Source organism: Panthera pardus, unplaced genomic scaffold, assembly GCF_024362965.1.
Source record: "Panthera pardus isolate Hobbes unplaced genomic scaffold, ASM2436296v1 HiC_scaffold_13, whole genome shotgun sequence".
NCBI lineage: Eukaryota > Metazoa > Chordata > Mammalia > Carnivora > Felidae > Panthera > Panthera pardus.
Genome location: NW_026526688.1, coordinates 114780919 through 114808764, shown reverse-complemented (window position 1 = coordinate 114808764; position 27846 = coordinate 114780919). Strand labels below are relative to the sequence as shown.

General features: G+C 40.9%; 1 protein-coding gene across 2 annotated transcripts; it reads left to right on the top strand.

Annotated features, from left to right (window-relative positions):
• The first annotated feature begins 238 nt into the window (after window positions 1-238).
• CYP2U1 (cytochrome P450 family 2 subfamily U member 1) lies at window positions 239-27128 on the top strand. 2 transcript variants are annotated; one of them, XM_019416808.2, is made up of 6 exons: window positions 239-845; window positions 18411-19046; window positions 21004-21165; window positions 23195-23362; window positions 23808-23834; window positions 24118-24227. In XM_019416808.2, exons 1-5 carry the CDS (start codon window positions 353-355, stop codon window positions 23828-23830), a joined length of 1482 nt encoding a protein of 493 aa, XP_019272353.1. In that variant the 5' UTR covers window positions 239-352; the 3' UTR covers window positions 23831-23834; window positions 24118-24227. The 2 variants fall into 2 exon arrangements, with proteins under 2 accessions (XP_019272353.1, XP_019272345.1); XM_019416800.2 differs by lacking the exon at window positions 23808-23834 and having other exon boundaries at window positions 244-845; window positions 24118-27128.
• Window positions 27129-27846: the final 718 nt, after the last annotated feature.

Genomic DNA, 27846 nt, shown 5'->3' with positions numbered 1-27846 from the left:
CATCTTTGGTCCGGGACAGTAAATGCCCAGCCCGACCCGGAGGAGAGGCTCAACAGGACCCGGGGTCAAACTTTCAGAGCGCTCGCCCCGCCCATCCGTGGACCGCTTTTACAGGGGTGCGAGCGCGACCCCGTTTCTGCTCGGGCGTCGCTGATTGGAGACGAGGGCGGGGAAGGCGGTGGGCGCAGCCAATCCGGGCCGCCCTTCGCCGCTCTCCTCCCTGCCCCTCCTCTTTCCCGTGGAGTTAGTCTTCCGCAGGCGGCGTCTCCGGCTGGTGTCTGCTTGCGCTCTCCCCGGGGTCAGCCTCGGGTGAGCCGGTGCAGTCGAGGCTGGGGACGCCGGCGCGCAGGCCATGGCCTCCCCCGGGCAGCCGCAGCCCCCGGCCGAGGTCTCGCCCTGGCCTCTGCGCCTGCTGCACGCGCCTCCCGGGCTGCTGCGGCTGGACTCCATCGGCGGCGCGCTGCTGCTGCTGCTCGGCCTCGCGGCGCTCCTCGGCTGGAGCTGGCTGTGGCGGCACCGGGCGCGGGGCATCCCCCCCGGACCCACGCCCTGGCCCGTGGTGGGCAATTTCGGCTTCGTGCTGCTGCCACCGTTCCTCCGACGGAAGAGCTGGCTGCAGCGCCGGGCGAGGGCCGCAGGAGTGGAGCCCTCGGCCCTGGGCCCGCAGTTGTACCTGGCCGACCTGGCCCGCGTATACGGCAACGTCTTCAGCTTTTTCATCGGCCACTACCTGGTGGTGGTCCTCAGCGACTTCCAAAGCGTGCGCGAGGCGCTGGTGCAACAGGCCGAGATCTTCAGCGACCGCCCGCGGGTGCCGCTCGTCTCCCTCGTAACCAAGGAGAAGGGTGAGCCGCTTCTCGGCCGCCGGAGCCTTGAGGGTCGCGGGCCGTGTGAACGCGCGATGCGGCGCATGGGGCGCCAGGTGCACCGGGCTGTGGTTCCTGTGCCCTTTGCAGCCGCGCGCACCCAGCCCGGCTCACCGCAGGCAGCCCCAAAGTAGGAGGGTGGCGGCAACGCCTCCTTTTCCTGGTGCCTTTAAGATCGTATCGAGCTGTGATGGATGAGGGACTCGTTCTTATTCCAAGATAAGAAGTGGGAAACCCACTGGAAAGTTGAGGAAGGGAAATGGGGATGGGGGCGCGGGTGGAGACGTGTGAAAGCCAGGCTCTATCTTTCCTGTCTGTCCTTTCCAGAACAAGGCCTCATTCTCAAGGCTGTGTCCCCAGGGGGAAACTTTGGCTGTGTTAGATGGAGGCAGGGATATTCATTACACCTTCTGTGTTCTGAATGAAAGCGTTTAAGAAGATAGTTCCCCATAAGATAGAAAGTCCAGAAAACGTGTTAGGAGCCTATTGGCAAACCTAGTTTACTGGGTTTGTAACCTCTGTGATTTCTGCTTATGGAAGTCCAAGTTGGGCAGTTTTGATGGTTGGGAAACATACTATCCACATTTACTCTCTCCTAACCCAATCCTCCCACCTCCTTTGTTTATCAGTCTTACCCTTTGTCTTACTGGCTGGCATAGGTCCCAGACTTTTTTGTCTGAGTTCATATGTTAATTTAATTGCCTTTCATCAGTCTTTCCTTCTGGAAGCTTTTTGTCACTCCCTCTCCAAGTTAGCTCCCTTTTGGAACCAGTTTCTTTGCACAAGTACTTTTTTCACTGCCCTTAGCAAAACTGGGGCTACAGAATTTTGCAATCTTGGGCCTGGAAGCGTGTCTTTACCACAAAACTGACATCTAGGAGAATGTGGACTGCGACATAAAAAGATTCAGGCTTTTAAGAGTCTGATTAAGCCAGAGTTTTCCCTCAGGATTTTAATGAATAGCAGTGATGATCATAATATTTTAAATGTCCCACTGAAGAACATGTCACAGTTCGTAAGCCACCGTCTCCACACCGTCACACATGCTGCTGCTTCTACCTAGAATTCTCTTCCAGCCTCATGGCTGCCTGGAAAACTCCTGTTTTCTCTTCTTTTCTCTCTTTTTAAACACATCGTGGTGAAATACACATAACATAAAATTTGCCATCTTAACCATTTTTAAGTTCAGTGACATTAGGTCATTCACGTTGTTATGAAACCATTACCACTATCTCCAGAATACTTTTCATCTTGCAAAACTGAAACTGTACCATTAAACAAACTTTAAAAAAAAAACCTCCTTGAGGCAGGCACCTGGATGGCTCAGTTCGTAGAGCATGTGACTCTTGATCCTGGGGTTGTAGGTTTGAGCCCCACGTTGGGTGTAGAGAGTACTTAAAATTTAAAATTTAAAATTTAAAACAAAAAATAGAAAAAACCCTCCTTCCTCTTTCTAGCCCCTGGCAACCACTGTTCTATTTTCCGACTCTATGGATGTGACTATTCTAGGTACTTGATATGATTGGTATCATCTAATATTTATTCTTTTGTAACTGACACTTTCACTTAGCCCCATGTTTTAAGCTTTTTCAATGTTGTAGCATGTGTGAGAATTGCTTGCCTTTTTAAGTCTGAATACTATTCAGTGGAATGTATATAACACATTTTGTTTATCCCCTGATGGATGCTTGGATACTTCTGCCATTTCACTATTATGAAAAATGCTGCTATGAACACGGTACATATACAAATATCCATTCAAGTCCTTCCTTTCAATTCTTCTGAGTAGTTACCCAGAGGTGGAATTGCTTGATAATATGGCAATTCTGTATTTCATTTTTTGAGTAACTACCCTACTGTTTTCCACAGCGTCTGCACCATTTTACATTCCCACCAGCAATGAACAAGGTTCCAATCTTCCCACATCATCTTTGCTATTTTCTGTTTCTCAAACCTGCTTAAATGTCACCTCTTTGAGAATGTGTTCCCCAACATACCTCTCTACCAGGGAGAGGGGAGCTACCCTTTCTCTATGACACCACTGTTTGGGCTGAAACCCCTCCCCCTCCCACCCCCTGCCAGTCAGTCAGCAGGTCTTGTCAATTCTGCAGAGACAGTTCTATATCCATCCACTTGTTTCCATCTCCATTGTCAGCACCTTCATGCCAGGTACCATCATTTTCATTTGATACTTGAAGCCACTTCCCTAGCCTGCTTGCTTCTACTCCAGTTTTATTTTATTTTATTTTATTTATTTAATTTTTTTAATGTTTATTTATTTTGAGAGAGAGCGTGTGTGTGTGTGTGTGTGTGAGCAGGGAAGGGACAGAGTAAGGGAGACACAGAATCCGAAGCAGGCTCCAGGCTCTGAGCTGCCAGCACAGAGCCTGACATGAAGCTCGAACCCACGAACCGCATGATCATGACCTGAGCCAAAGTCAGACGTTTGACTGAGCCACCCAGGTGTCCCATCGAGTTTTTTATCTACACATCAGCCAAAGGGATCTCTTTTAAAAACCAAGAATCACAGGTGCCTGGGTGGCTCAGATGTTGAGCTTCTGACTTCATCTTAGATCATGATCTCAGGGTTCAAGGGCTTAAGCCCCACATTGGGCTATGGGCTGGCAGTGCAGAGCCTGCTTGGGATTCTCTTTCTCTTCCTCTCTCTCTGCCACTCCCCCATTTGCACTCTCTATCTCTCCTCTCTCTCACTCTGAAAATAAATAAATAAACTTAAAAAAACAAAAAACAAAAAAAACCATGAATCAAACCATGTTGCTCCCCAGCTGAAACCAGTTGCCTCCAACTCCATCCTGGACCTACTGTGCCTGGAAGAATCTGGGCCCTGCCTGCCTTTCTCACTTTCTCTCTCTCTCCATTCTGCCTTGACTCATACATTTCAACCTGCTCTAGAAAAATTAAGCAGATTCCTGGCAAGCTTGTGACTGCCTCAGTCTACTGGGTTTATTGTCCTTGGGCCTAGAATAACTTTTCATATGACTGACTCCTTATCCTCTCTCAGGCTAATTGTCACCTTTCAGTCCTATTTTAGACACTGCTCAATATCACAACTTATTTTATCTCTTTCATATTTCACTCATTAAACACTTTGAAAATATTTAGCCTATTACCAGCCCCACCTACCAATGGAATATAAACTCTGTGAGGGCAAAGGTTTGGTTCATGTTGTTACCCACTGTATCCCCACTGGTTGGCACAGAATAGGTAATCAAAAAATGAATGAATCTATGCATACAAACATCTGTTGATGCACGTAACACATTATACTGTAATTTTCTTGCATGTCTGTCTTTTCCTCTAGATATTTTTAAGGTGTGAATTAGATTTTCTTCTTTAAGGTCCTTCTTGGTGGATATATGGTTTGCTCAAAAATCTGTAATAAGGCATTTTCTTTTTTATTTTGAGGGAGAGAGAGTGCGAGTGCACGTGTGCATGAGCATGTGTATGTGGGGGAGGGGCAGAATGAGGGGGAGGGAAAAAATCTTAAGCAGGCTCCATGCTCAGCATGGATCTTGACTTGGGATCAATCTCAGGACCTTGAGATCATGACCTGAGCCAACGCTTCACTAACTGAGCCACCTCGCTGCCCCTATAATAAGATAGTTTCTAAGTATTAGTTGAATCACAGCTTATTATTAGATCTTTATGTAGGAAAGGCCTGGGAGCCTGGGGTAACTGGGTGTTTCAGCATCTCAATCAAAGCATTCATTCTCCCAAGAGACAGTTATGGTTCTTTAGGTGATGCTGGGTATTGTAATGGGTGTGTGTTGGGCAGTGTGCTGTGAGCTGAGAAAAGTTGCTGTGGTGGAGGCAGTTGACAAGAGAAGGTAAAGGAAGAACCATAGGTCACAAAGGAGATGCTTGTGGGGCTAACTTAGAGTAGAGAACAGGTCATCTGAATAGGAAAATGGAGACAGCTGAGGAATTTTTTTAATGGAAATTGTTCAAAGGTGAAGAATAAAAGGGGAGAATGTGAGTTTATTTCAAGATGCCCATCAAAGGATGAGGGACCAGACAAATTCTGAGTAGATGTCACAAATCGAGAAATGGATAGCCTGAAGTTATCAGCCTGAAGGAGAGGCCATGAGAGCTAGAGGCTGAGCAGCTCAGCACTACTTGAGGAGTGTTCACGCTGTTTGGCTACTGTTTCCAATGGCAGAATTAGAAAATGTGAAATTGTCTAGAAGAGAAATGTGTATAGGAGAAAGAGAAACAGTATTAGGAATTAGAGGTCAATAGCATTATTAAATATTTAGTACAAGATATTTTTAGGGTCACCTGGGTGGTTCAGTCAGTTGAGTATCCAACTCATGGTGGTAAGATCAAGCCCTGGGTCTGGCTCTGCACTGGCCGTGGAGCCTGCTTGGGATTCCCTTTTCCTCTCCCTCTGCCCTTCCTCCACTCACACACTTGCACACACATGCTCTCTCCCTCAAAAAATTTAAAACATAATTTAAAAGATTTTTAAAGAACATTGGTGCTAAAGTTGGTGAGACTAGCAGAGAAAGGAATGTTTTATAAACAGTGATGTGCAGAGACAGGCTGGAAATACTTAACACATTGCCAAAAAGTTCTAGAATGTGGGGAAGTTATTATATTTGAATTTTTCAAAATATGCTTGGGCAAGGTGATGTTCTTTTTAAGCCAATAAAAACTCTAGTAAGCTAGATATGCCATAAAGGTATTTTACATTAGCTATGCCCATCATTCTCATCAGTCTACCTGATTCTTTCCTGAGCAGGAATACAAAATAAAGCTACAAAGTCAGAGTCAAGGCTACCAAAAGTGCTTTACCCTAAGTGTGGTCTATTTCTTCTAAAAGGTTTGTGTACATCACATTTTTATTATAAAATATTTCAAATATAAAGTTCAGAGAGCATATAAATTTCTTTATCTACCATTCAGATTTGCTTCACATTCATAAACAATACATAGTTTTATTTGGTATGTTTTTTAAAAACTTATATATGTCATATATTTAAAGTACCATTTCTATTCCAGCTGTTATTAGTTGATTTATCTATTTCTCTGTTGATAGAAATTAGATCTTTTTTTTTTTTTTTTTTTTTTTTTTTAATTTTAGAGACAGCATGAGCAGGGGCAAGGAGCAGAGGAGAGAAAAAGAATCCTAAGCAGGCCCCATGCTTGGCTCAGAGTCCAAATCAGGGCTTGAACCCATGACCCTGGGATCATGGCCTGAGCTGAAATTGAGAGTCTGACGCTCAGCTGACTGAGCCACCCAGGCGCCCCAGAAATTACATTATTTCTAATTTTAAGAGATTGCTAGAAACTTGGAGCAAGAGTGAAAGCAAATTGCAGAGCCATAAAAAAATGGAACATAAAAGGAAATTTGGAAGAAATTTAAGAGCAGAGTATAGATCAGTCAGTACTGACTACTTTAAAGGGGAGCAAGATGCAAAATGAAATTAGGAGATGAAGATAGAAAATGAAAGTTCATCTGGGGAATTTAAAAATGAATGAGGGGGCGCCTGGGTGGCTCAGTCGGTTAAGCGTCCGACTTCAGCTCAGGTCATGATCTCGCGGTCCGTGAGTTCGAGCCCCGTGTCGGGCTCTGGGCTGATGGCTCAGAGCCTGGAGCCTGCTTCCGATTCTGTGTCTCCCTCTCTCTCTGCCCCTCCCCCGTTCATGCTCTGTCTCTCTCTGTCTCAAAAATAAATAAATGTTAAAAAAAAATTAAAAAAAAAAAATGAATGAGTAGGGGAGCCTGGGTGGCTGGGTTGGTCGGTTGAATGTCTGACTCTTGATTTTGGCTTGGGTCATGATCTCAGGGTCGTCTGCTCTGGGCGTGGAGCCTACTTAAGATTCTTTCTCTCCCTCTCCCTCTGTCCCTTCCCTGCTTATGTGCGTTGTCTCTCTTTCTCAAAACTAAACTAAACTAAAATAAGAAAAACAGGATAACCAAATCTTGTAGTAAGTGCAGTAAAATAGGTATTTGAAATAGTTATGTACTCGTAGCAAGAGGGCCTGAATTCCCAGTAAAAGGAACACTTCTATGACTCCGTGGAAGGAAAGGGCAAATGTAATCACTGGGTAGATAGCACCTTCTCTATGTCAGGAGGAAGAAAACTTATATGTGATGGATGTAAATTGCATCAAATTTAATGTATTTAAGTACTTTTACTTTATTTTTATTATTGTAAAACATGTGGAAGAGGAAAAAAAAAAGAATTCCTTTCAATTCTTTACAAAAAGAATTGAAAGCCATTTGAGATCATTGTTATTCTGAGATAGCCATTATTGGTATTTTTATGTACTGCCTTTGTCTTTAGCCCTACTAAAGAATGAATGAGTCAACCAGGCAATTAGAGAAGAAATTTATAAAAAATATGGAAACAAATGAAGATGAAAGTACAATAATCCAAATGCTTTGGGATGCAGCGAAGGCAGTCCTGAGAGGAAAATACATTGCAATCCAGGCCTATCTCAAGAAACAAGAAAAATCCCAAATACGAAATCTAACAGCACACCTAAAGGAAATAGAAGCAGAACACAAAGACACCCCAAACCCAGCAGAAGAAGAGAAATAATAAAGATCAGAGCAGAAATAAACAATATAGAATCTAAAAAAGACTGTAGAGCAGATCAATGAAACCAAGAGTTGTTTTTTTGAAAAAATAAACAAAATTGATAAACCTCTAGCCAGGCTTGTCAAAAAGAAAAGGGAGATGACCCAAATAAAATCATGAATGAAAATGGAATTATTACAACCAACCCCTCAGAAATACAAGCAATTATCAGGGAATACTATGAAAAATTATATGCCAACAAATTGGACAACCTGGAAGAAATGGGCAAATTGCTAAGCACCCACACACTTCCAAAACTCAAACAGGAAGAGATAGAAAACTTGAACAGACCCAAAACCAGTGAAGAAATTGAATCAGTTATCAAAAATCTTCAACAAAGAAGAGTCCAGGACCAGATGGCTTCCCTGGGGAATTCTACCAGACATTTAAAGCAGAGATAATACCTATCCTTCTCAAGCTGTTCCAAAAAATAGAAAGGGAAGGAAGACTTCCAGACTCATTCTATGAAGCCAGTATTACTTTGATTCCTAAACCAGACAGAGACCCAGCAAAAAAAGAGAACTACAGGCCAATATCCCTGATGAATATGGATGCAAAAATTCTCAATAAGATACTAGCAAATCGAATTCAACAGCATATAAAAAGAATTATTCACCATGATCAAGTGGGATTCATTCCTGAGCTGCAGGGTTGGTTCAACATTAGCAAATCAATGTGATACATCACATTAATAAAAGAAAAGATAAGAACCATATGATCCTGTCAATCGATGCAGAAAAAGCATTTGACTAAATTCAGCATCCTTTCTTAATAAAAACCCTCAAGAAAGTCGGGATAGAAGGGACATATTTAAACATCATAAAAGCCATTTATGAAAAGCCCACAGCTAATATCATCCTCAATGGGGAAATACTGAGAGCTTTCCCCCTGAGATCAGGAACACGACAGGGATGTCCACTCTCACCGCTGTTGTTTAACATAGTGTTGGAAGTGCTAGCATCAGCAAACAGACAACAAAAGGAAATCAAAGGCATCAAAATTGGCAAAGATGAAGTCAAGGTTTCACTTTTTGCAGATGGCATGATACTATACGTGGAAAACTCGATAGACTCCACCAAAAGCCTGCTAGAACTGATACATGAATTTAGCAAAGTTGCAGGATACAAAATCAATATACAGAAATCAGTTGCATTCTTATACACTAATAATGAAGCAACAGAAAGACAAAGAAACTGATCCCACTCACAATTGTACCAAGAAGCATAAAATACCTAGGAGTAAACCTGACCAAAGATGTAAAAGATCTGTATGCTGGAAACTATAGAAAGCTTATGAAGGAAATTGAAGGAGATACAAAGAAATGGAAAAACATTCCATGCTCATGGATTGGAAGAATAAATATTGTTAAAATGTCAATACTACCCAAAGCTATCTACACATTCAATGCAATCCCAATCAAAATTGCACCAGCATTCTTCTCGAAGCTAGAACATAATCCTAAAATTTGAATGGAACCACAAAAGACCCCGAAGAGCCAAAGTAATTTTGAAGAAGACGACCAAAGCGGGAGGCATCACAATCCCAGACTTTAGCCTCTACTACAAAGCTGTAATCATCAGGACAGCATGGTATAGGCACAAAAACAGACACATAGACCAATGGAATAGAATAGAAACCCCAGAATTAGACCCACAAAAGTGTGGCCAACTAATCTTTGACAAAGCAGGAAAGAATATCCAATGGAAAAACGACAGTCTCTTTAACAAATGGGCTGGGAGAACTGGACAGCAACATGCAGAAGGATGAAACTAGACCACTTTCTTACAACATTCACGAAAATAAACTCAAAATGGATAAAGGACCTGAATGTGAGACAGGAAACCATCAAAACCCTAGAGGAGAAAGCAGGAAAAAACCTCTCTGACCTCAGCCGCAGCAATTTCTTACTTGACACATCCCCAAAGGCAAGGGAATTAAAAGCAAAAATGTGCATGCATTTTTAAACAGTGTATTTGCTTCTTTAAAATGGAATTGTATTCACACCCTTTAAAATTGTTTTCAGAATTGTTTAAAATTGTTTTTGTCAATTTTCTGAACATGTTTCTGCATTATTAATTATTCTCCTGCAAAGATCCTAAGAGCTGTACAACATTCCTTTGTGAGAATCTATCACAGTTGGTTTAGCTTATGCTGTGTTTGGTTTGAAGTGGATTTTTGTTTCAACTGTGTGGCACCTGTTCCTCTGTAGAAGACTCCCTTTTGAGGAGCTCTTCGTCCTCGCCACTCACTTGTACTCACTAACTGTGGTTGGAACGTGAGATGCCATGTCTTTATATGAATTCCCTTCTCTGACAGCAGTGATTAGGCAAGGATTAGAACCCTGATCAAAGGTGACTTGATCAGAATATTTTACCTCTGTACCAGTGGCTAGTTTGTAGGCTGGGCACCAAACTTAAGAATTTATGTTCATGGCATGGTCTGGAAACCTCAAGTCACAAAATAAACTTAAGGTGTTCCAAATTGGTATCACCAGGGGATACCTGACTGAAGCATTTGAATCCTCCCCCAGCATTTTTTTTAAGTGAGATCTGAAGAATAGAGGCCTTTTCTCTCTGGTGGGGAAAATGGGAGATTAGGCATCTGAAGATAGCTCCTGATGCTTGGAAAAGCTAGTTTGCAATGGGAAAAAGTGAAGTCAGGCAGAAAGCATTTGAAAATAGGTGCAGTGAGAAAGAGATGTGTGGCATTTAGTCTTCTCTGAGGTGATGACCCCCTAGCTCTTCCTGGTTTGTTTTGTTTGTTTGTTTGTTTGTTTTTGGTTGCGCAGCCTAATCGGCCTCTTTGCCAAACCTACTTAAGGATATATTTTTGTCATTCCCACCCAAGAGTCCTGATTTTTGCTTTGGAGGCATTTTTATTTTTTAGTGTTATTATCCTCCTTGAAGTGAAGTCTTTGTACACATCCACAGATACCATTGCTTTTCAGGGCTAAGAATGGAGATGTTAACAACTGTAGGATGTGCCTGAACCTCTTTCAGACGCTCCTAGGACCATAAGCCATTCTGGCTCCAAAACATGAGTGTTTTGTAAAGTTCAAAGCCTTGGGCCATTAATTCTGTCCATGCCTCTCATTCTAGCATTCTCAGGCAGTCTCTTTGGTCACCTCTTTTGTCTTGCACTTCACACCTGTCAACCTGTTGTCACATATCCCAGTCTTCAAACATTAGCCTCTTCTGAGAAGGTTCTCTCCATTTCCTTGCCTTATCTAAACCTGATTTCCCTCTAAAGATAATTTAGCCCTTCTTCACTTGTTGGGCTGAACACTGGGTGTTATACGTAAGTGATGAATCACTGCAATCTACTCCTAAAGCCAAGACTACACTGTATGTTAGCTAACTTGAGAAAGAAAAAAAAAAAAAATTTAGCCCTTCTTGAAACAGCCTCTTTAACTTTGCTCAAGTTGTTTTTCGAAAATGTACCTTCATACACATCTTTAATTTTCTTAATTTTTTTAAAATTTATTTTTGAGAGAGAGAGTGCGCATGTGTGCACATGAGCTGGGGAGGGGCAGAGAGAGAGGGAGACAGAGCATCTGAAGCAGGCTCTGCGCTGACAAGCAGAGAACCTGATTCGGGACTCAAACTCACAAACCGTGAGATCATGACCGGAGCTGAAGTCAGATGCTTAACCGACTGAGCCACCCAGGCACCCCTATTCACATCTTTATTTACAAATGCAGCATCAGTTCAGGTGTCCTTTCTTCTGAGAAGTGCTGCCTTTCCTCAGCTGACACGGCACTCCTTCCTTTGTCTACACTGCAACTTCAGTACACCTCTAACATACAACATTGAATCAGTGCATCCCAACAATCCAACATTCAATACAGTCCAACATAAAACATTCAATACTGTACATTCCAACTATGCAGCCAAAGTACAATCCAACATACAGCATTCAATACAATATGTAACTTCAATACAATCTAACATACAACAGTATATTGGATTGTTGGTTAAGTTCCCATAACGACTAACATCTTAAAAAGAGAGACGATGGCTCTTTTAAATCAATATGCCCTAAGTAACTTGTATATAGGGGACTCTGAATAAATTTTGGAAAAGCTGATAGTAAAGGGGTGTTTTACTAGATAAAATATTTCTAAAATATATATGTGTAGTTTAAAAGATGGTGAGTAGATCACAAAGACTGAGAACCTAATAACAGAAAAATAAAGTTCCTTAAGAAATAGAGCAAAGCAGAGATGTCGTATGTTATATCTTAAATTAGACGACAGTTAAAATTAGTATCAAATCCTGAAATTAGAGTGAAAGACGATCTTTCTAAGGAAAAAGAAGGGGGCCTAACAATGCTTAGCCTCTGAATGCTGAAAGCAGCAAGAGTTGGCCATGGCTAAATGCAGGAAGAGTGACTAAGCTGTGGTTGCCTAGGAAATAGTTTACGGGGCTTTATTAAAGGGAGTATTCTAGTTTCAGGAATGGTTAAGACATTTCCACTTCTTTTTTGTCTTGATAATCACAGACCAAACCAGAGGGACTTTTTAAAATTTAATTTATTTTTTAAATTTACATCCAAATTAGTTAGCATATAGTACAACAATGATTTCAGGAGTAGATTCCTTAATGCCCCATATCCAATTAGCCCATCAACCCTCCCTCAACCTCTCCAGTAACCCTTTGTTCTCCAAATTTAAGAGTCTTATGTTTTGTCCCCCTCCCTGTTTTTATATTATTTTTGCTTCCCTTCCCTTGTGTTCATCTGTTCTGTGTCTTAAAGTCCTCATATGAGTGAAGTCATAGATATTTGTCTTTCTCTGACTAATTTCACTTAGCATAATACCCTCCAGTTTTATCCACATAGTTGCAAATGGCAAGATTTCATTCTTTTTGATTGCCGAGTAATACTCCATTGTATATATATACCACATCTTCTTGTCCACTCATCCATCAATGGACATTTGGGCTCTTTCCATACTTTAGCTATTGTTAATAGTGCTGCTATAAACACTGGGGAGCATGTGTCCCTTCAAAACAGCACATCTGTATCCTTTGGGTAAATACCTAGTAGTACAATTGCTGGGTCAGGGGGTAGTTCTGTTTTTAATATTTTGAGGAATCTCCATACTGTTTTCCAGAGTGGCTGCACCAGTTTGCATTCCCACCAGCAGTACAAAGAGATCCTCTTTCTCCACATCCTCACCAACATCTGTTGTTGCCTGAGTTGTTAATGTTAGCCATTCTGACAGGTGTGAGGTGGTATGTCATTGTGGCTTTGATTTGTATTTCCCTGATGATGAGTGATGTTGAGCATTTTTTCATGTGTTGGTTTGCCATCTCAAACCAGAGGGACTTTTAACAGAAGCACACACTCCATCCAGGATGAAATGGATCTACAATGTTCTGTGTCACAACATTGGAAGACAAAAAGTAGACATCGGATTGGCAAATGACTTCATAGAGTGGAGGATGACCATCCCTAATTGGTCTACACTGGGGGCAGGTACTAGTGGAGTGTGAGACAGTTTATCCTGCAGAACCCCAGAAAGTCTCAGGAATTGGAGATACCAGTGGTAACAGGAGATGGGTATGAGCCAGTGGGCTGGAACAGTGATTGTTTGAAATGCATACAAAATATAGTTAGACTGTCCCTTTTCACCATACCCACCCCTTCAAAAAACAGAAAGTAGGGGCGCCTGGGTGGCGCAGTCGGTTAAGCGTCCGACTTCAGCCAGGTCACGATCTCGCGGTCCGTGAGTTCGAGCCCCGCGTCAGGCTCTGGGCTGATGGCTCGGAGCCTGGAGCCTGTTTCCGATTCTGTGTCTCCCTCTCTCTCTGCCCCTCCCCCGTTCATGCTCTGTCTCTCTCTGTCCCAAAAATAAATAAAAAACGTTGAAAAAAAAAATTAAAAAAAAAACAACAAAACAGAAAGTAGGTGCCAAAAAACAGAAAGTAGGTGCCCTGAACAATCTTGGGTTTAAATGACTTCTTGGCCAGGGATGCGAAGTGGGTGGAGTGAGGGCAGAGATCTATGATCTTGCATCACACAAGATGAAAAGTTGCTGTAGACAGAAGACTCTTGAAGAGCTTCCCTTTGAGTGTGAGATTGAGTTTGACAAGGAACACCCAACAAACCTGGCCACTAGCAAAAGAAAATAAGGAAAATTGTCTGTCTTGGCCTGGACTCTGGCAGAGAAGGTGTTCTCTGCTACTTCCAATCCCTGTTGCAAGTACCCTGCCATTTTAGTACAAAAGCAGCCATAGACTATATGTGAATGAATTATAGTGGCTCGTTAACTCCTGTGTTCTAGTAGCCTTTATTTATAAACCCTGAAATTTGAATTTCATATTTTTTTCATATATCATGAAATGGTGTTTTGTTTTTTTCCCCAACCATTTAAAAATGCAAAAATTCATCTTTGCTGACTGGCCATATAAAAAGAGACAGCAGGCTGGATTTGACCTGTGGGCTAAAGCTTGCTGATCATTATTCTGGACTTTAAGTAACTGTATTAAAAATTTAAGGGTGAGTATTCACTTTGTTTCTCTAATGCAAAAGAAGGCAAGAAAGGAAGGAGAAAAAAGAATAGATACAGCCAGGTAAAGTTCAAAATAATGTATTAGAAATAAATTCATAATTATATTAAGTATAAATGAACTAAATTGGCTAAAGGATAGATTGCTAGAATGGATTTTTTAAAAATTAAAATGTATGTTATTTTAATTTTTTTTAACAGTTATTCATTTTTGAGAGACAGAATGTGAGCAGGAAAGGGGCAGAGAGAGAGGGAGACACAGAATCCAAAGCTCCAGGCTCTGAGCTGTCAGCAAAGAGCCCAACGTGGGGCTTGAACTCATGAACTGCAAGATCATGACCCGAGCAGAAGTTGGACGCTCAACTGACTGAGCCACCCAGGTGTCCCCAAATGTATGTTATTTTAAAAGAGACATACCCTCCCTCCAAAAAGAGAAATACCCCAAACATAAGTGTACGTTAAAATTCAAAGTGAAAGAAAGGAAAATGTTATACCAAGATAATACTTTAAAAAGAAAAGCTGTTGGGATACCTGGGTGGCTCAGTCGGTTAAGCATCTGACTTCAGCTCAGGTCATGATCTCGAGGTTCGTGAGTTCGAGCCCTGCCTCGGGCTCTGTGCTGACAGTTCAGAGCTTGGAGCCTGCTTCAGATTCTGTGTCTCCCTCTCTCTCTGCCCCTCCCCCACTCACACTCTGTCTCTCAAAAATAAATAAACATTAAAAAAATATTTTTAAAAGAAAATATATACTTTGACAATATATACTTTAAGTCAAACTTTATTATTAAGAATTAGTGAATTACATGATGAGAACAGGAAGAGGAAGATATAATAACTTGGAACTTGCATATACCTAACAGTGTTCTCTAGCATATATAGATATCTGACAGCAAAGATAAGTTAACAGATATAAGCAGCTACATTGCAAAATTCTATAGCAAAACTTACAGAACTGCAAAGAGAAATCAATAAATGTACCATTATAGCAAAATATTTTAACATAAGCATTTGAATAACAGAGCAGGAAGATCAAATTTGCTAAGGATACAAAATTTGATTTTGTACCTTTGTACAAATGTACCATTTGATTCCAATGGTTATCAGGTTTTTTTGTATTGGACATATAGAGAACCACCCTGTACCCCACAATTGAGTCTATAAAAATTCTCTGAATTTAATTGGAAATTGTATTAAAATAGATCACATACTAGGCTAAAAAGCAAGCCTCATTAACGTCAAAAATCAGTAGAAGACAAATTAATTTAGGTGGCAAAAAATCATAATAGAAAAAAATTTTAACTTAAGATTATAATGAAAATACTTGCAAACAGTACTTGTGGACTGCAGCTAATGCGGTACCCAAAGGCAAATGTAGCTCCCTAAGTTATGTATTAGGGTAAAAGTCTGAAAAGTAATAAGTTAGATGGCCAACTTTATGTATCTGGAAAAGAATAAAAGCATAAACTCAAAAGAAAAAAGAAGGAACATAATTTTACACAAATTCTTCCAGAGAAAAAGAATATACCCTGGATTAGTTTAGAAGGCCAGTATATCCAGACAAGTACGTTACGAGAAAAAAGAAATTTATTGGCCATTTCATTTCTGAATATGAATTTAAGAAAACATACAAGAAACCAAATCCATCGATTAAAAAAAAACATAAAAACACTGTATAACCAAAATTGGATTTATTTTTTATTGCAAGCAGTTTCAATTATCAGAAGGAAGACAGTTTCAAATCTATAAATTAAATGCAATTCCAATGAAAACCTCAAAGTTTTTTTAAATAGAGTTTGACAAGCTGACTCTAAAGTTTTATAAAAGAGTGAAGAGCCAAGAATAATTTAAAAAGCAATGTTGAAAGAGAATAAGGAGGGGGGACTTCCCTATTAGATGTTAAGACTCACTGTGAAGTCTATTTCTGTCTTATAAAGTAACGGTAATTAAGACAATGTGCTCTAAGCACTTTGGAGAGTAATTTGGCAAATCTAGTCATATTGACAAAGTACGTGTTTTATGACTTACCAAACCACTCTTAGCAATGTCTTCAAAATTCTGAGGAAGTAGAAAAGGTAGAATAAACACATTTTCTAAAAAAATCTTTCGAAATTTGCTGCCCATGCATTTTTGCTTTAGCAAAAGAAGGGAAGGAAACAAGAAAGAGGAAGAAGTAGAATCCTGGAAATGGGTTCAGCACAGGAGAATCTAAAATAATTCCTTAATGATGCCCCACAGAGGTCATCACACACCTGAATAGAAGGCCTAGAAGCAGCAGATTTGAGCAGATGTGTGGCAGAGTCCAAGGATAAAAGCAGAGCTGATAAATCGCCTGATTCATTTGACCACACAGATGTTTACATTGAGAGGCATTTTGTAAAGGTATTAAATATTGTGATAAGATTTAACCACAGAGAAAGGTCTGTATTTCATCCTCAGCTGGATTCACAGCATCCCGGTCCCTGGCACTGACTCAATATTCAGAAATATTTGTTAAATAAGTGATACTCAAAGATAGCAGAAATGAAGTAGATTAAAAATGGCAAAGAAGGAGAACCAGCTGGAACAATAAAGGGCACCATGGAAAATAAAAGGGTGAAAGAGGGGACAGGAAATAAGGAATATTTGAAAACAAATTGATACATCTGGGAACAATTCTGTTGGGTTTGATGGTGGGAGATGTATAACATAAGTGAGAATCAAATGAGGTAGAGTTGTGGACGACTTTTGAGTTCAGATGTTTTTAAATTAGGGCTGTTGCTGACAACAGACATTTTAGATTACCTGCCAGCTATTCGGTTGCAAACTGATGGTGAATGTTATAGTCCAGTGGGACTGTTGATTTATTTGGCTAATATTTGACAAGCTCCTCCTGTATACTCAGAATGATGCCAGACGCTGGGATTTTAATAGTCAGCACAATCAGGTATTGTCCCTGCCTCCTTCTATTCAGAATCTTTAGAATATGGGTATATCCAGCCTGAAATTTTTTTTTTTAATATTTGTTTAGTTTTGAGAGAGACAGACAGGGTACAAGTGGGGGAGACAGAATCTGAAGCAGGCTCCAGGCTCTGAGCTGTCAGCACAGAGCCCCATGCAGGGATTGAGCCCACAAACTACGAGATCATGACCTGAGCCAGATGCTTAACCGACTAAGCCACCCAGACGCCCCCAGCCTGAAATATTTTTTAAGCCTGGATTTACTCTTATGAAACATAAGATTCAGAAATTTACGCTAAAGAAAGAGGAACCCTTTTGCACTGCTGATAAGAATGCCAACTGGTGCAGCCACTCTGGAAAACAGTATGGAGGTTCCTCAAAATATTAAAAATAGAACTACCCTGTGACCCAAGAATTGCACTACTAGGTATTTATCTAAAGGTACAGGAGTGCTGATTCGAAGGGGCACATGCACCCCAATGTTTATAGCGGTGCTATTGACAATAGCAAAGTATGGAAAGAGCCCAGATGTCCATCGACTGATGAATGGATAAAAAAAGATGTGGTTTATGTATACAATGGAATATTACTAAGTGATCAAAAAGAATGAAATCTTGCCATTTGCAGCAATGTGGATGGAACTAGAAGGTATTATGCTAAGCGAAATAAGTCAGAGAAAAACAAATATATGACTTCACTCATGTGGAATTTAAGATACAAAACAGATGAACATAAAGGAAGGGAAACAAAAATAAGTTAAAAACAGGGAGGGAGACAAACCATAAGAGACTCTTAAATACAGAAAACAAAACTGAGGAGTGCTGGAGGGATTTGGGGTGGGGGGATGGGCTAAATGGGCAAAGGGGCATTAAGGGGGACATTTGTTGAGATGAGCACTGGGTGTTACATGTAAGTGGTGAATCACTAAATTCTATTCCTGAAATAATTATCACACTATATGTTAACTAACTTGGATGTAAATTAAATAATAATGAATGAATAAATAAAATACGTAGAACAAACTGCTGGGGGGGTAGGTGGGGGGATGGGTTAAATGGGTGATGGCCATTAAGGAGGGCACTTGCTGGGATGAGCACTGGGTGTTGTATGTAAGTGATAAATCACTGAGTTCTACTCCTGAAACCAATACTACGCTATATGTTAACTAACTTGAATTTAAATAAATTAAAAAAAAATTTAAGACTAAAATAAATAAAAAGAAATTTACACTATAAAAATTGAAATTCATTGCTTTTCATTTCACTGGGGGTTCCTATCTATAAGCTATATTGTATAGGATTTTTATTATTAGAAACATATGCTATCTTGATAATTTCGCTAATCATTCTTCTTGGCTGGCGATCTCTACCTGTATGTAGATGAACTTTGCACACGTGACTTGACAAATACAGGACACACTTCATTGTAAGTCCTTTTAAGTGTTATCAGGCATCGCTCTCTCTTACATTTTCTTGGTGTCCTTTTGCAGGGATTGTATTTGCACATTATGGTCCAGTCTGGAGACAACAGAGGAAGTTCTCTCATTCAACTCTTCGTCATTTTGGCTTGGGAAAACTTAGCTTGGAACCCAAGATTATTGAGGAGTTTAAATATATAAAAGAGGAAATGCAGAAGCATGGAGAAGACCCCTTCAACCCTTTCCCCATTCTCAACAATGCTGTCTCTAACATCATTTGCTCCCTGTGCTTTGGCCAGCGTTTTGATTATACCAATAGTGAGTTTAAGAAAATGCTCAATCTTATGTCACGAGCGTTAGAAATCTGTCTCAACACCCAGCTCCTCCTGGTCAACATATGCTCCTGGCTTTATTATCTTCCCTTTGGACCATTTAAAGAATTAAGACAGATTGAAAAGGATATTACCACTTTCCTTAAAAAAATCATCAAAGACCATCGAGAGTCTCTGGATGTGGAGAATCCTCAGGATTTCATAGACATGTACCTTCTCCACGTGGACGAGGAGAGAAAAAATAATAGCAATAGTAGCTTTAATGAAGATTATTTATTTTATATCATTGGGGATCTCTTCATTGCTGGAACTGATACCACAACTAACTCCTTGCTTTGGTGCCTTCTTTATATGTCACTGAACCCTGACATACAAGGTAATTAACAGATGTCTCCTTTATTCAGGCAAAGCCAGGCTATTTAATTTTTTTTTCATGTTTGTTTATTTTTGAGAGACAGAGAGGGAGCAGAGGAGGGGCAGAGAGAGAGGAAGAGAGAACCCGAAGCGGGCTCCAGGCTCTGAGCTGTCAGCACGGAACCTGACACGGGGCTCAAACTCATGACCCAAGAGATCATGACCTGAGCCAAAGTCGGATGCTTAACTGACTGAGCCACCCAGGCTCCCCAAAGCCAGACTATTTAAATCAGTATCAGCAACTTTGGTGATGCTGTAGCTTCTAGCTCTGAGCAATGTCTTCAGGCTGGGAAACAAAATGGAAATCCTTGAACCTCATAGGGAGTTGGTAAGGTATTAACAGAAAAACTCCCAGTGGGACTAATGTCATACTTGCTTGCCCCTGCTTTAAATCTCTACAGGTCTGATTCTGTGTGAAATATATAGAGAGGAAGAATTTTAGAGAAGAAGGACAATTCAGAGCTGAAGGGAATCATAATGATTGTCTGAACCCAGTCATCTTGTTTTGAAACTGGAGAACGAAGACCCAGAGAAGTTCTGTGACTTTCACAGAGTGTCTGGCAGTTCATAATGGAAAAATACAAAAGAGGACAGTATATATTACTTTTCTACTGCTTCTATAACAACCACAAACTTAGTGACTTAAATCAACACAAGTTTGTTATCTTAAACTTCTGGGTCTCATTGGGCTAAAATGAAGATGTTGGCAAGGCTGCCTTCCTTTCTGGAGACTCTAGAGGAGAATCCATTTCCAGCTGCCTTGGCTCCTGGCCCTGCTTGTCCATCTTCAGACCCAGCGATGTTGAAGCACTGTGATCATTTTCTTTTAGTCACATCTCCCTCTAACGTTAAACTCAACTGGGGAAAGTTCTCCAATTTTAAAACCCAAGTAATTAGTGCACACCCAGAAAATCCAGGGTAATCCTCCCTACTCAAGGCCCTTAATCTGATCACAGCCATGAGGTCTTTTTTGCCACATAAAGGAGCATATTCATAGGTTCCAGGGGGTTAGGGTGTGGACATCTTTGAGGGGCCATTTTTTGTGTACTGTAAATGAGATTATGCCTTCTGCATTATTGTTCACTATTGAGTAACAAGTTATCCCAACATTTAGCATCTAAAAACAACCACCATTTTACTATCTTACATAGTTTCTGAGGATCAGGAATCCAGGAGCAGCTTAGCCTGGCTGGTCTGGCTTAGGATTCCTCATGAAGTTATAGTCAAGATGTTGGCTGAAGCTGCAGTCATCTGCAGGACTGACTGAGACTGAAGGATCCACTTCCAAGATGACTCATGCCCTTGACTATTGGCTGCAGGCCTCACCGCTTGGACTTTTCCACAAGGCTGCTTGACTTGGCAGCTGCCTTCCCCCAGAATGAGTGACCCAAGAGAGAACAAGTATCAAGACAGGAGCCACAGTGTTTTTTATAACCTAAGCTCAGAACTGACATGGTGTCACTTCTCCTTTACTCTGTTGGTCACACAGATCAACCTAGTACAGAGTGGAGGGGGACTGTACAAGGACGCGAACACCAAGGGGCAGGGATCACTGGGGGCCCTGTTGGGATAACTCACATTGTCACATACAAGCTTAGAGAGTCAAAACAAGTGTCCATATGAAAGAATGATTGAGAGTACTCCTGAATCCAGAATGCTTTCTCCTTTACCCTTCTATCTGTTCTGCTATCCTTCAAAGTCACAGGGTGGTACAGGGTCCCTGGGACTAACTGCCTCTACTTGGAATATATGACCAATGCTTTATGCTCTGAGGCTGAGTCAGGTCCAAACTGCCAACTTATCGCTTGTGTGTATGACACACATATGGGAAGTATGCATGAGAAGGCAGTCTCAACTCTTCTGGCTTATCTTATGGTTTATTCTTTGTTATTCTTTCCTTTTTTAATTCTTTTTAATAGAAAAGGTTCAGGAAGAAATTGAAAGGGTCATTGGTGCTGACAGAGTCCCTTCCCTCACTGACAAGGCCCAGATGCCCTACACAGAAGCCACCATCATGGAGGTGCAGAGGCTGACTGTGGTGGTGCCACTTGCCATTCCTCATATGACCTCAGAGAAAACAGGCAAGTCCAGTGTCTTTCTCCTTTGAATGCCCTTGAGGGAATCCCAGCCTTCCAGTCCAAAGAAGTTTAGGTGAGGGCGTGATGACCATTGCCCAGCTTGATTCTCCTGAGGGTGTAACGTTGTATTGTGGATAATTAAATGTCCAGTGGATGCTTCAGCCCTCAGTTGTCCATTATTCACATCCTGGTATTCCAGCACAGCTTGTTTTATAAATAGCTCTCTAGACTTCAGAGCATGCACACTTACATTGTCAGACAAATTACGCTGCCATTTAAGATGGCTGTATTGGCAGAAAAAACTCCAGAATTAACAAAGGCACCTCTCAGTCTTCTTGGAGGTCAGAAGAGCTAACCTAAAATGAAATTAAGCATTTTAACTGGGAATTATCCTACCTTACCTCTTAGAGTTCTACAACTGAAGCATAAATATTAAAGAATTAGAAGAGCCCATCTGATTCTAAAGGCACCTGTGTCAACTTCACACCTACATTGAAATGTGTCCATTTGTGGTCATGTCTTTGACATGTAAGCACTCAGACTTTATGTAAAATTCCTCAGAACAAGGAACTTCCCTCCTCTGGAGATAGCCCATGATGTAATGAGCTTAACTATGGTTATAAGACAGTTGTAAGAGGCAAGAACTTATAAATGACATTGGATCACTTCATGGTTTTTCTTGTGCTAGTTAGATGCACTGTGTGTGCAGTATCTTGGGTGTTGTTTAAGGTGCACATGAACTTGTCAGTGGTAAAAGCAGTGTTGACTTCCGTGTACAGTTGACCCTTGGACAACATGGATTTGAACTACAGTGGGTCCACTTACACATGGACTTTTCTCAATAAATGTATTGGGAAAAGTTTTAGAGTTTTGCAGTAGTTTGAAAAAATTCATGAATGAACTGCATAGCCTAGAAATATGGAAGAAATTAAGAAAAAGTTAGGTATATCTTGAATGCATAAAATATATATATATACTAATTATTTTATCATTTACTACCATAAAATACAGTTGACTCATGAGGTTTGAACCGCATGGGTCCTTTTATAGGCCAATTTTTTACAGTGCAATACTGTAAATGTATTTTATGATTTTTGTTTTAAAGCAAAGTTTTTATTTTTTAATTTTTTATTTTAAGGACTTTTATTTTTAAGTAATATCTCTACCCAATGTGAGATTCGAAGTCACAACCCTGAGATCAAGAGTCATATGCTCTACTGACTGAGTCAGACAGGCACCCCTCTCTTGTGATTTTTTTACTAACATTTTCTTTTTTCTAGCTTACTTTATTTATTATAAAAATACAGTAAATAGGGGCGCCTGGGTGGCGCAGTCGGTTAAGCGTCCGACTTCAGCCAGGTCACGATCTCGCGGTCTGTGAGTTCGAGCCCCGCGTCAGGCTCTGGGCTGATGGCTCGGAGCCTGGAGCCTGTTTCCGATTCTGTGTCTCCCTCTCTCTCTGCCCCTCCCCCGTTCATGCTCTGTCTCTCTCTGTCCCAAAAATAAATAAAAAAAAAACATTGAAAAAAAAAAAATACAGTAAATAATACAAAAATATTTGTTAATCACCTATGTTATTGGTAAGGCTTCAGTCAACGGTAGGCTATTATGAGTTAAGTTTTGGGGAATCAAAAGTTATATGCAGATTTTTACCTATGCAGGGGCTCAGTGCCCCTAACCCCCACATGGCTTAAGGGTCAACTATATTAGGAATTTGTAATTCTTTGGGAAGTTTACCTGGAATGTCCTATGATTTCTGTTTCAGTGTTTTCTCTTAATTACAATGTTTTAATGGTTTGATTTGATTCATTAACTCTGTGTCTATTAAAGCAGTTCCTGTGCCTCATCTCAGGCTGGGGTCCTGAGATGGTGTTGATAGCATCTTGTCCCAACCCTCAAGTACCTCAGTGTTTAGTCTCCACAAATTAAGTAGCTAGATATGTAACCGGATTTTTTTTTTTTTTTTTTTTCAGATAGTGATGTTTACCGCGAACTATTAGTTGAATGACACTGGTTTTTTTGTTTGTTTTAGTGCTCCAAGGATATACCATTCCTAAAGGCACAATGATATTACCCAACTTGTGGTCAGTACACAGAGACCCAGCCATTTGGGAGAAACCGGATGATTTCTACCCTAATCGATTTCTGGATGATCAGGGACAACTTATTAAAAAAGAAACATTTATTCCTTTTGGGATAGGTCAGTTAAACTTTTATTTTCTAAATGGCATAATTGAAGAGGGAAGACTAAAAGAATCTTTTATTATTTCATGCTAAAACTGTTTTAAAAACATTTCCATCTTGACAAGCAAACATAAGAGAAGAGGTAAATAATTGAGATTAAATGCAGCCCCCTGCATTTATTTCAGATTTTAAAAACAAAATGAAAGCAGTTGGTTTTAAATCCTGAGATATGACTAGAAATCTTCCTTTCTGAGCTGCCCAAGTGATTGTTTGAATCCCAGGAAATTGTTGGAGTTAAGAGCAACTTGTGACCTTCTGCTGTGCTGGTGGCTGAGAGGCTGGGTTTGCTAATCTCACCAGTCCCTCTTTTAGAAACCTGTATGAGCACATGTAGGGTTCTGTCTATAGAAAGGAATGCTCCAAACATTGTCTTCTGACTCATTCTCTCTTTAATCTTCCAGTTAAGACCAAAGGAAAGCCATAAGAAGGTATGGAGGAGACAGGGTTGCCTAGATCTGTCTCTAGTTCCTGTCTCGAATGAGGATAAGTTTTCATGAGTAGGAGTTAAAATGTGAACTTAGTGTGTAGAAATTCGGACCAGCGTATACTTTGGGAGGCCATGAGGTATATATGACCATTTTGTTTTAAAACTCTCCATATCTGCATTTAAAACACTTAATTGAGATATTTCATATACCATTGCCAATTGCCCTTCTTGAGATAGGAAATAGGGTGATGTTTATAGTGTCAACTTTCTTTTCTCATTTTTAGGGAAGCGCGTGTGTATGGGAGAACAGCTGGCAAAGATGGAATTATTTCTGATGTTTGTGAGCCTAATGCAGAGTTTCACATTTGCTTTACCGAAGGATTCTAAGAAGCCCATCCTGACTGGAAGATATGGTCTAACTTTAGCCCCACATCCATTTAATATAATCATTTCAAAGAGATAAAGAACGTGCCCAAGAAGAGGGTGTAAATACATCTCCTTCTGAGCAGATTCTTCCTCTGCAGTTGACAGCAGACCCAGCAACGCAGTGGGTCCGGGTCAGGCTCAGATGAGAGGGAGACCGGAAAGAGGGTGGAGCTTGATTCTTCAACAGGATGTGTCTGTCATTTTAGTAATGTGCGTCTGTGACTTACGGAATGGGGACCAAAGTGCTGGATCAGGAAGAAGAGATCTGGAGTTTATGGAGTTTATTGGAGCTCCCACCAATGAACATTGCTTCTCATCTTTCAGTGCCTCAGTCATTCTGTGTGTAAAATGAGGTTAAGAAAATTCTCCTTCTCTATGTTTCAGCACTAAAGAAGGGCAAAGACCCCGTATCTTTTCTTTTCTGACCTCACCAAAACACTGTTAGTTTCTGGAGAACAAATTCAGAAGTAGAAGGAAGTTCTGCCCGTTTAAGACCTGTGACAACACGAAAGTAGTGTTCAGACTTGAATATTTTGTCAGAGAAGGATGTGGGTTTAGGCAATGATGAGTTAGAGCTTTTCTCTGAACAGATCTTATGTCGGTTTGGTGTAAGGGCTTGTTCTGTTACTGTTATCTTTTTTGTTTGCGATGTAGTTTTTACGTTTTGTAGACATGGACTCAAGTGCCCTTGTCCAGTGTGTAGCGGAAAGGTTATTGTTTGAATTTATATGTCTACCTTCTTTTTTTTAAGTTTATGTATTTTGAGAGAGAGAGGATGCGTTGCATGTGCTCGCGTGAGCGGGGGAGGGGCAGAGAGAGAAGAAGAGAGAATCCCAAGCAGGCGTCAGTGTGCAGCCTGATCCCGTGAACCTCAAGATCACGACTGGAGCTGAAATCAAGAGTTGGGCGCCACCCAGTGCCCCGTACGTCTACCTTCTATTTCAACTTTAGAAACTGTGAGCCTGGCTGAAGAGGTGGCTTCAAGGCAGAGCTCCTTTCTGCTCAGCTACTTGCAGAGATGTAGCTCTGCCTTTTGACTTGAGCCCTGAATAGTGAGCTTGGGCATTTTGATACTGGGATTCATCAGGGAAAGATTCAAACTGTGCTGAACATCCCTTTTGTGTTCTCTCTTCCACTAGGCTTAATATGTCTCATCTTTGAGTACTCTCAAAGACAAAGAGTCATTCTTTTTTTTTTTTTAACTTTATTTTTGAGAGAGAGAGTGTGTGTACACACGCTCACTAGTGGCGGGGGGGGGGGGCGGGGAGTAGAGAGAGGGAGAGAGAGAATCCCAAGTAGGCTTGGTGCCGTCAGCACAGAGCCCGATGCGGAACTCGATCTCATGAACCACAAGATCGTGACCTGAGCTGAAACCAAGAGTCGGTCACTTAACCAACTGAGCCACCCAGGTGCCCCAAGAACTACATTGCTTCTTAATAAAGATGGTCCCTCTAGAATAGCAGTTCTCAAAAAAGGTAATGACTCCTTCCAGGGCATGTTTGGAAATGTATAAGTGCATGTTTGGGTGTCACAATGATGAGGGTGCTATTGGCCTTGCCATGTGGCCAGGATGCTAAATGTCTGAGCAGACCTGTACAATGAGGAATAATCCTGCCTAGTATGCCAGGTAGTTCCCCCATTGAGGATATGCTCCAAAGAATGACCAGCCCTTTCCTTGATTCTTCCATAGTGCTCCTTATATAGAAGCAATCATGATAAGAATATGAACAACCACAGTTTGGAACCTTTCCTCATGCTGGCCCCATACTTACTTCATGCTTTACTGGCATGCTTACATAATTCTTAAAGAAACTCTGTTAAGAAGATGTTATTTTGTAGGTGATAGAGCTGAAAGTCGGAGAAGTTAAGGTACATAGCTAGAAAGTAACCTTGTTCATTTCAAACCTACCAGTCCCTAGGACCAGAGAGTTCTTTCTGAACCACTTCTCTGTACTGCACCACTTGATCCCGTGAGAGTCTACTCTGCGTTTTCAATACAGATAGGTGAAAGGCAGGCAAATCTCTAGGTGCCTTGAGGATTTTTATCAACTAAAAAAGAAAAACTAATTAACTAAATGCCCCGGAATTGTGAGCAAATGGAGTGGTTGTTGTGTAGATTTTTGATGAGACGATGCATGTGTGGTTAACGCACTTTGAACAGGACAATTTGTCTCTGATCTGGAATTTTATATGTTTTTGAATTGCACTAATAATGTCACATTAGCAAGTTTATTTTTTTATTTTTTTTTATTTTATTTTTTTTAACGTTTATTTATTTTTGAGACAGAGAGAGACAGAGCATGAACAGGGGAGGAGCAGAGAGAGAGGTAGACACAGAATCTGAAACAGGCTCCAGGCTCCGAGCTGTCAGCACAGAGCCTGACGCGGGGCTCGAACTCACGGACTGTGAGATCATGACCTGAGCCGAAGTCGGACGCTTAACCAACGAGCCACCCAGGCGCCCCAGCAAGTTTATTACTCCTTAATTGATAAATACATTTTCAACATTCCTAACCAGTTTGTAGCTTACTTGAAACAAAACAAAACAAAACTGTACTGTGAGATTATGTTGGAATCAGATGCTCATTAAACTTTTAAATATAATGCCTCAGACTGTAGCACTTTAAATACCTCTTTATATGGTTAAGTCACTGAAAGGACTGTTAATGCTTTCCTTGTATATATTGACATTTTATGATTTTGTACTTTATGATTTATTTGAAATGTAAAAATAATGGTATTTTGTTTTATATATCTTCTTAATATCTAATTTTTAGTCCTCTTTTTTAGCATAATTTTTGGTGCTCTTATTAAACTTTCAATTTTAATGGAAATTAACTTTAATGGCAATTAAAATTAGTATCATGTCTGGGTTTTTTTTTTTTTCTTCTTCTTGTTTTAACTGCTAAACAAAAATTTTTTTAAACCAGATGTCAGGTTAGGAAACGCAAGAGGCAGCAGACTTCCCGAGAGAGAGAGGGATGGCTACATAGAAGCATGGCTGGAGACTGCTCAAAGCACAGTAACTCTCAGGGCGGTATCACAGCTCATGTCTCTGATTTCTCACACCCAAATCCGGCATTATTTGCGGGAGAATGGATCTATCTACACAAGCCCCTTGTGGCAAAGTGTTGAGTGCTTGTCTCTCTTCCACTTATCAGCTCTGAGGGAAGAGTTTCTTTTAATACCGCAACCTATGAATTTTGCCTACAGATGAGCCCCCTGCCAGTTTCTTCCATGGCCCATTCTCCCTCCTACTGTCACAGCTCAGAGTGACCTAAAGTGGCCCTTCTGAAAAACTCCCTGCTATAGACTAAATGTGTGTGTGCCCCTAAATTCATATATCATCACCAATGCAGTGGTGTTTGGAGTGGGACGTTTAGGAGGTGACTAGGTCCCGATGGTGGAGCCCTCATGAATGGGATTAGTGTCTTTATGAAACAGGGTCCAGAGAGCTCCCTTGCCCTGCCACCACGTGAGAATGCAATGTGAAGACAGCCATCTGTGAGCTGGGAAGTGCGCTCTCAACAGATCCTGAATCTTCCAACCTCTAGAAATGTAAGAAATATACTTCTGTTGTTCATAGG

What these genes read in the sequence shown, in the direction of transcription:
- CYP2U1 (XM_019416800.2), top strand. Translation starts at nt 353, where the DNA reads ATGGCCTCCCCCGGGCAGCCGCAGCCCCCGGCCGAGGTCTCGCCCTGG. An exon ending in TATGACCTCAGAGAAAACAG is followed by an intron (nt 21,166 to 23,194) that starts GCAAGTCCAGTG and finishes TGTTTGTTTTAG; the next exon opens with TGCTCCAAGGATATACCATT. An exon ending in ATTTATTCCTTTTGGGATAG is followed by an intron (nt 23,363 to 24,117) that starts GTCAGTTAAACT and finishes TCTCATTTTTAG; the next exon opens with GGAAGCGCGTGTGTATGGGA.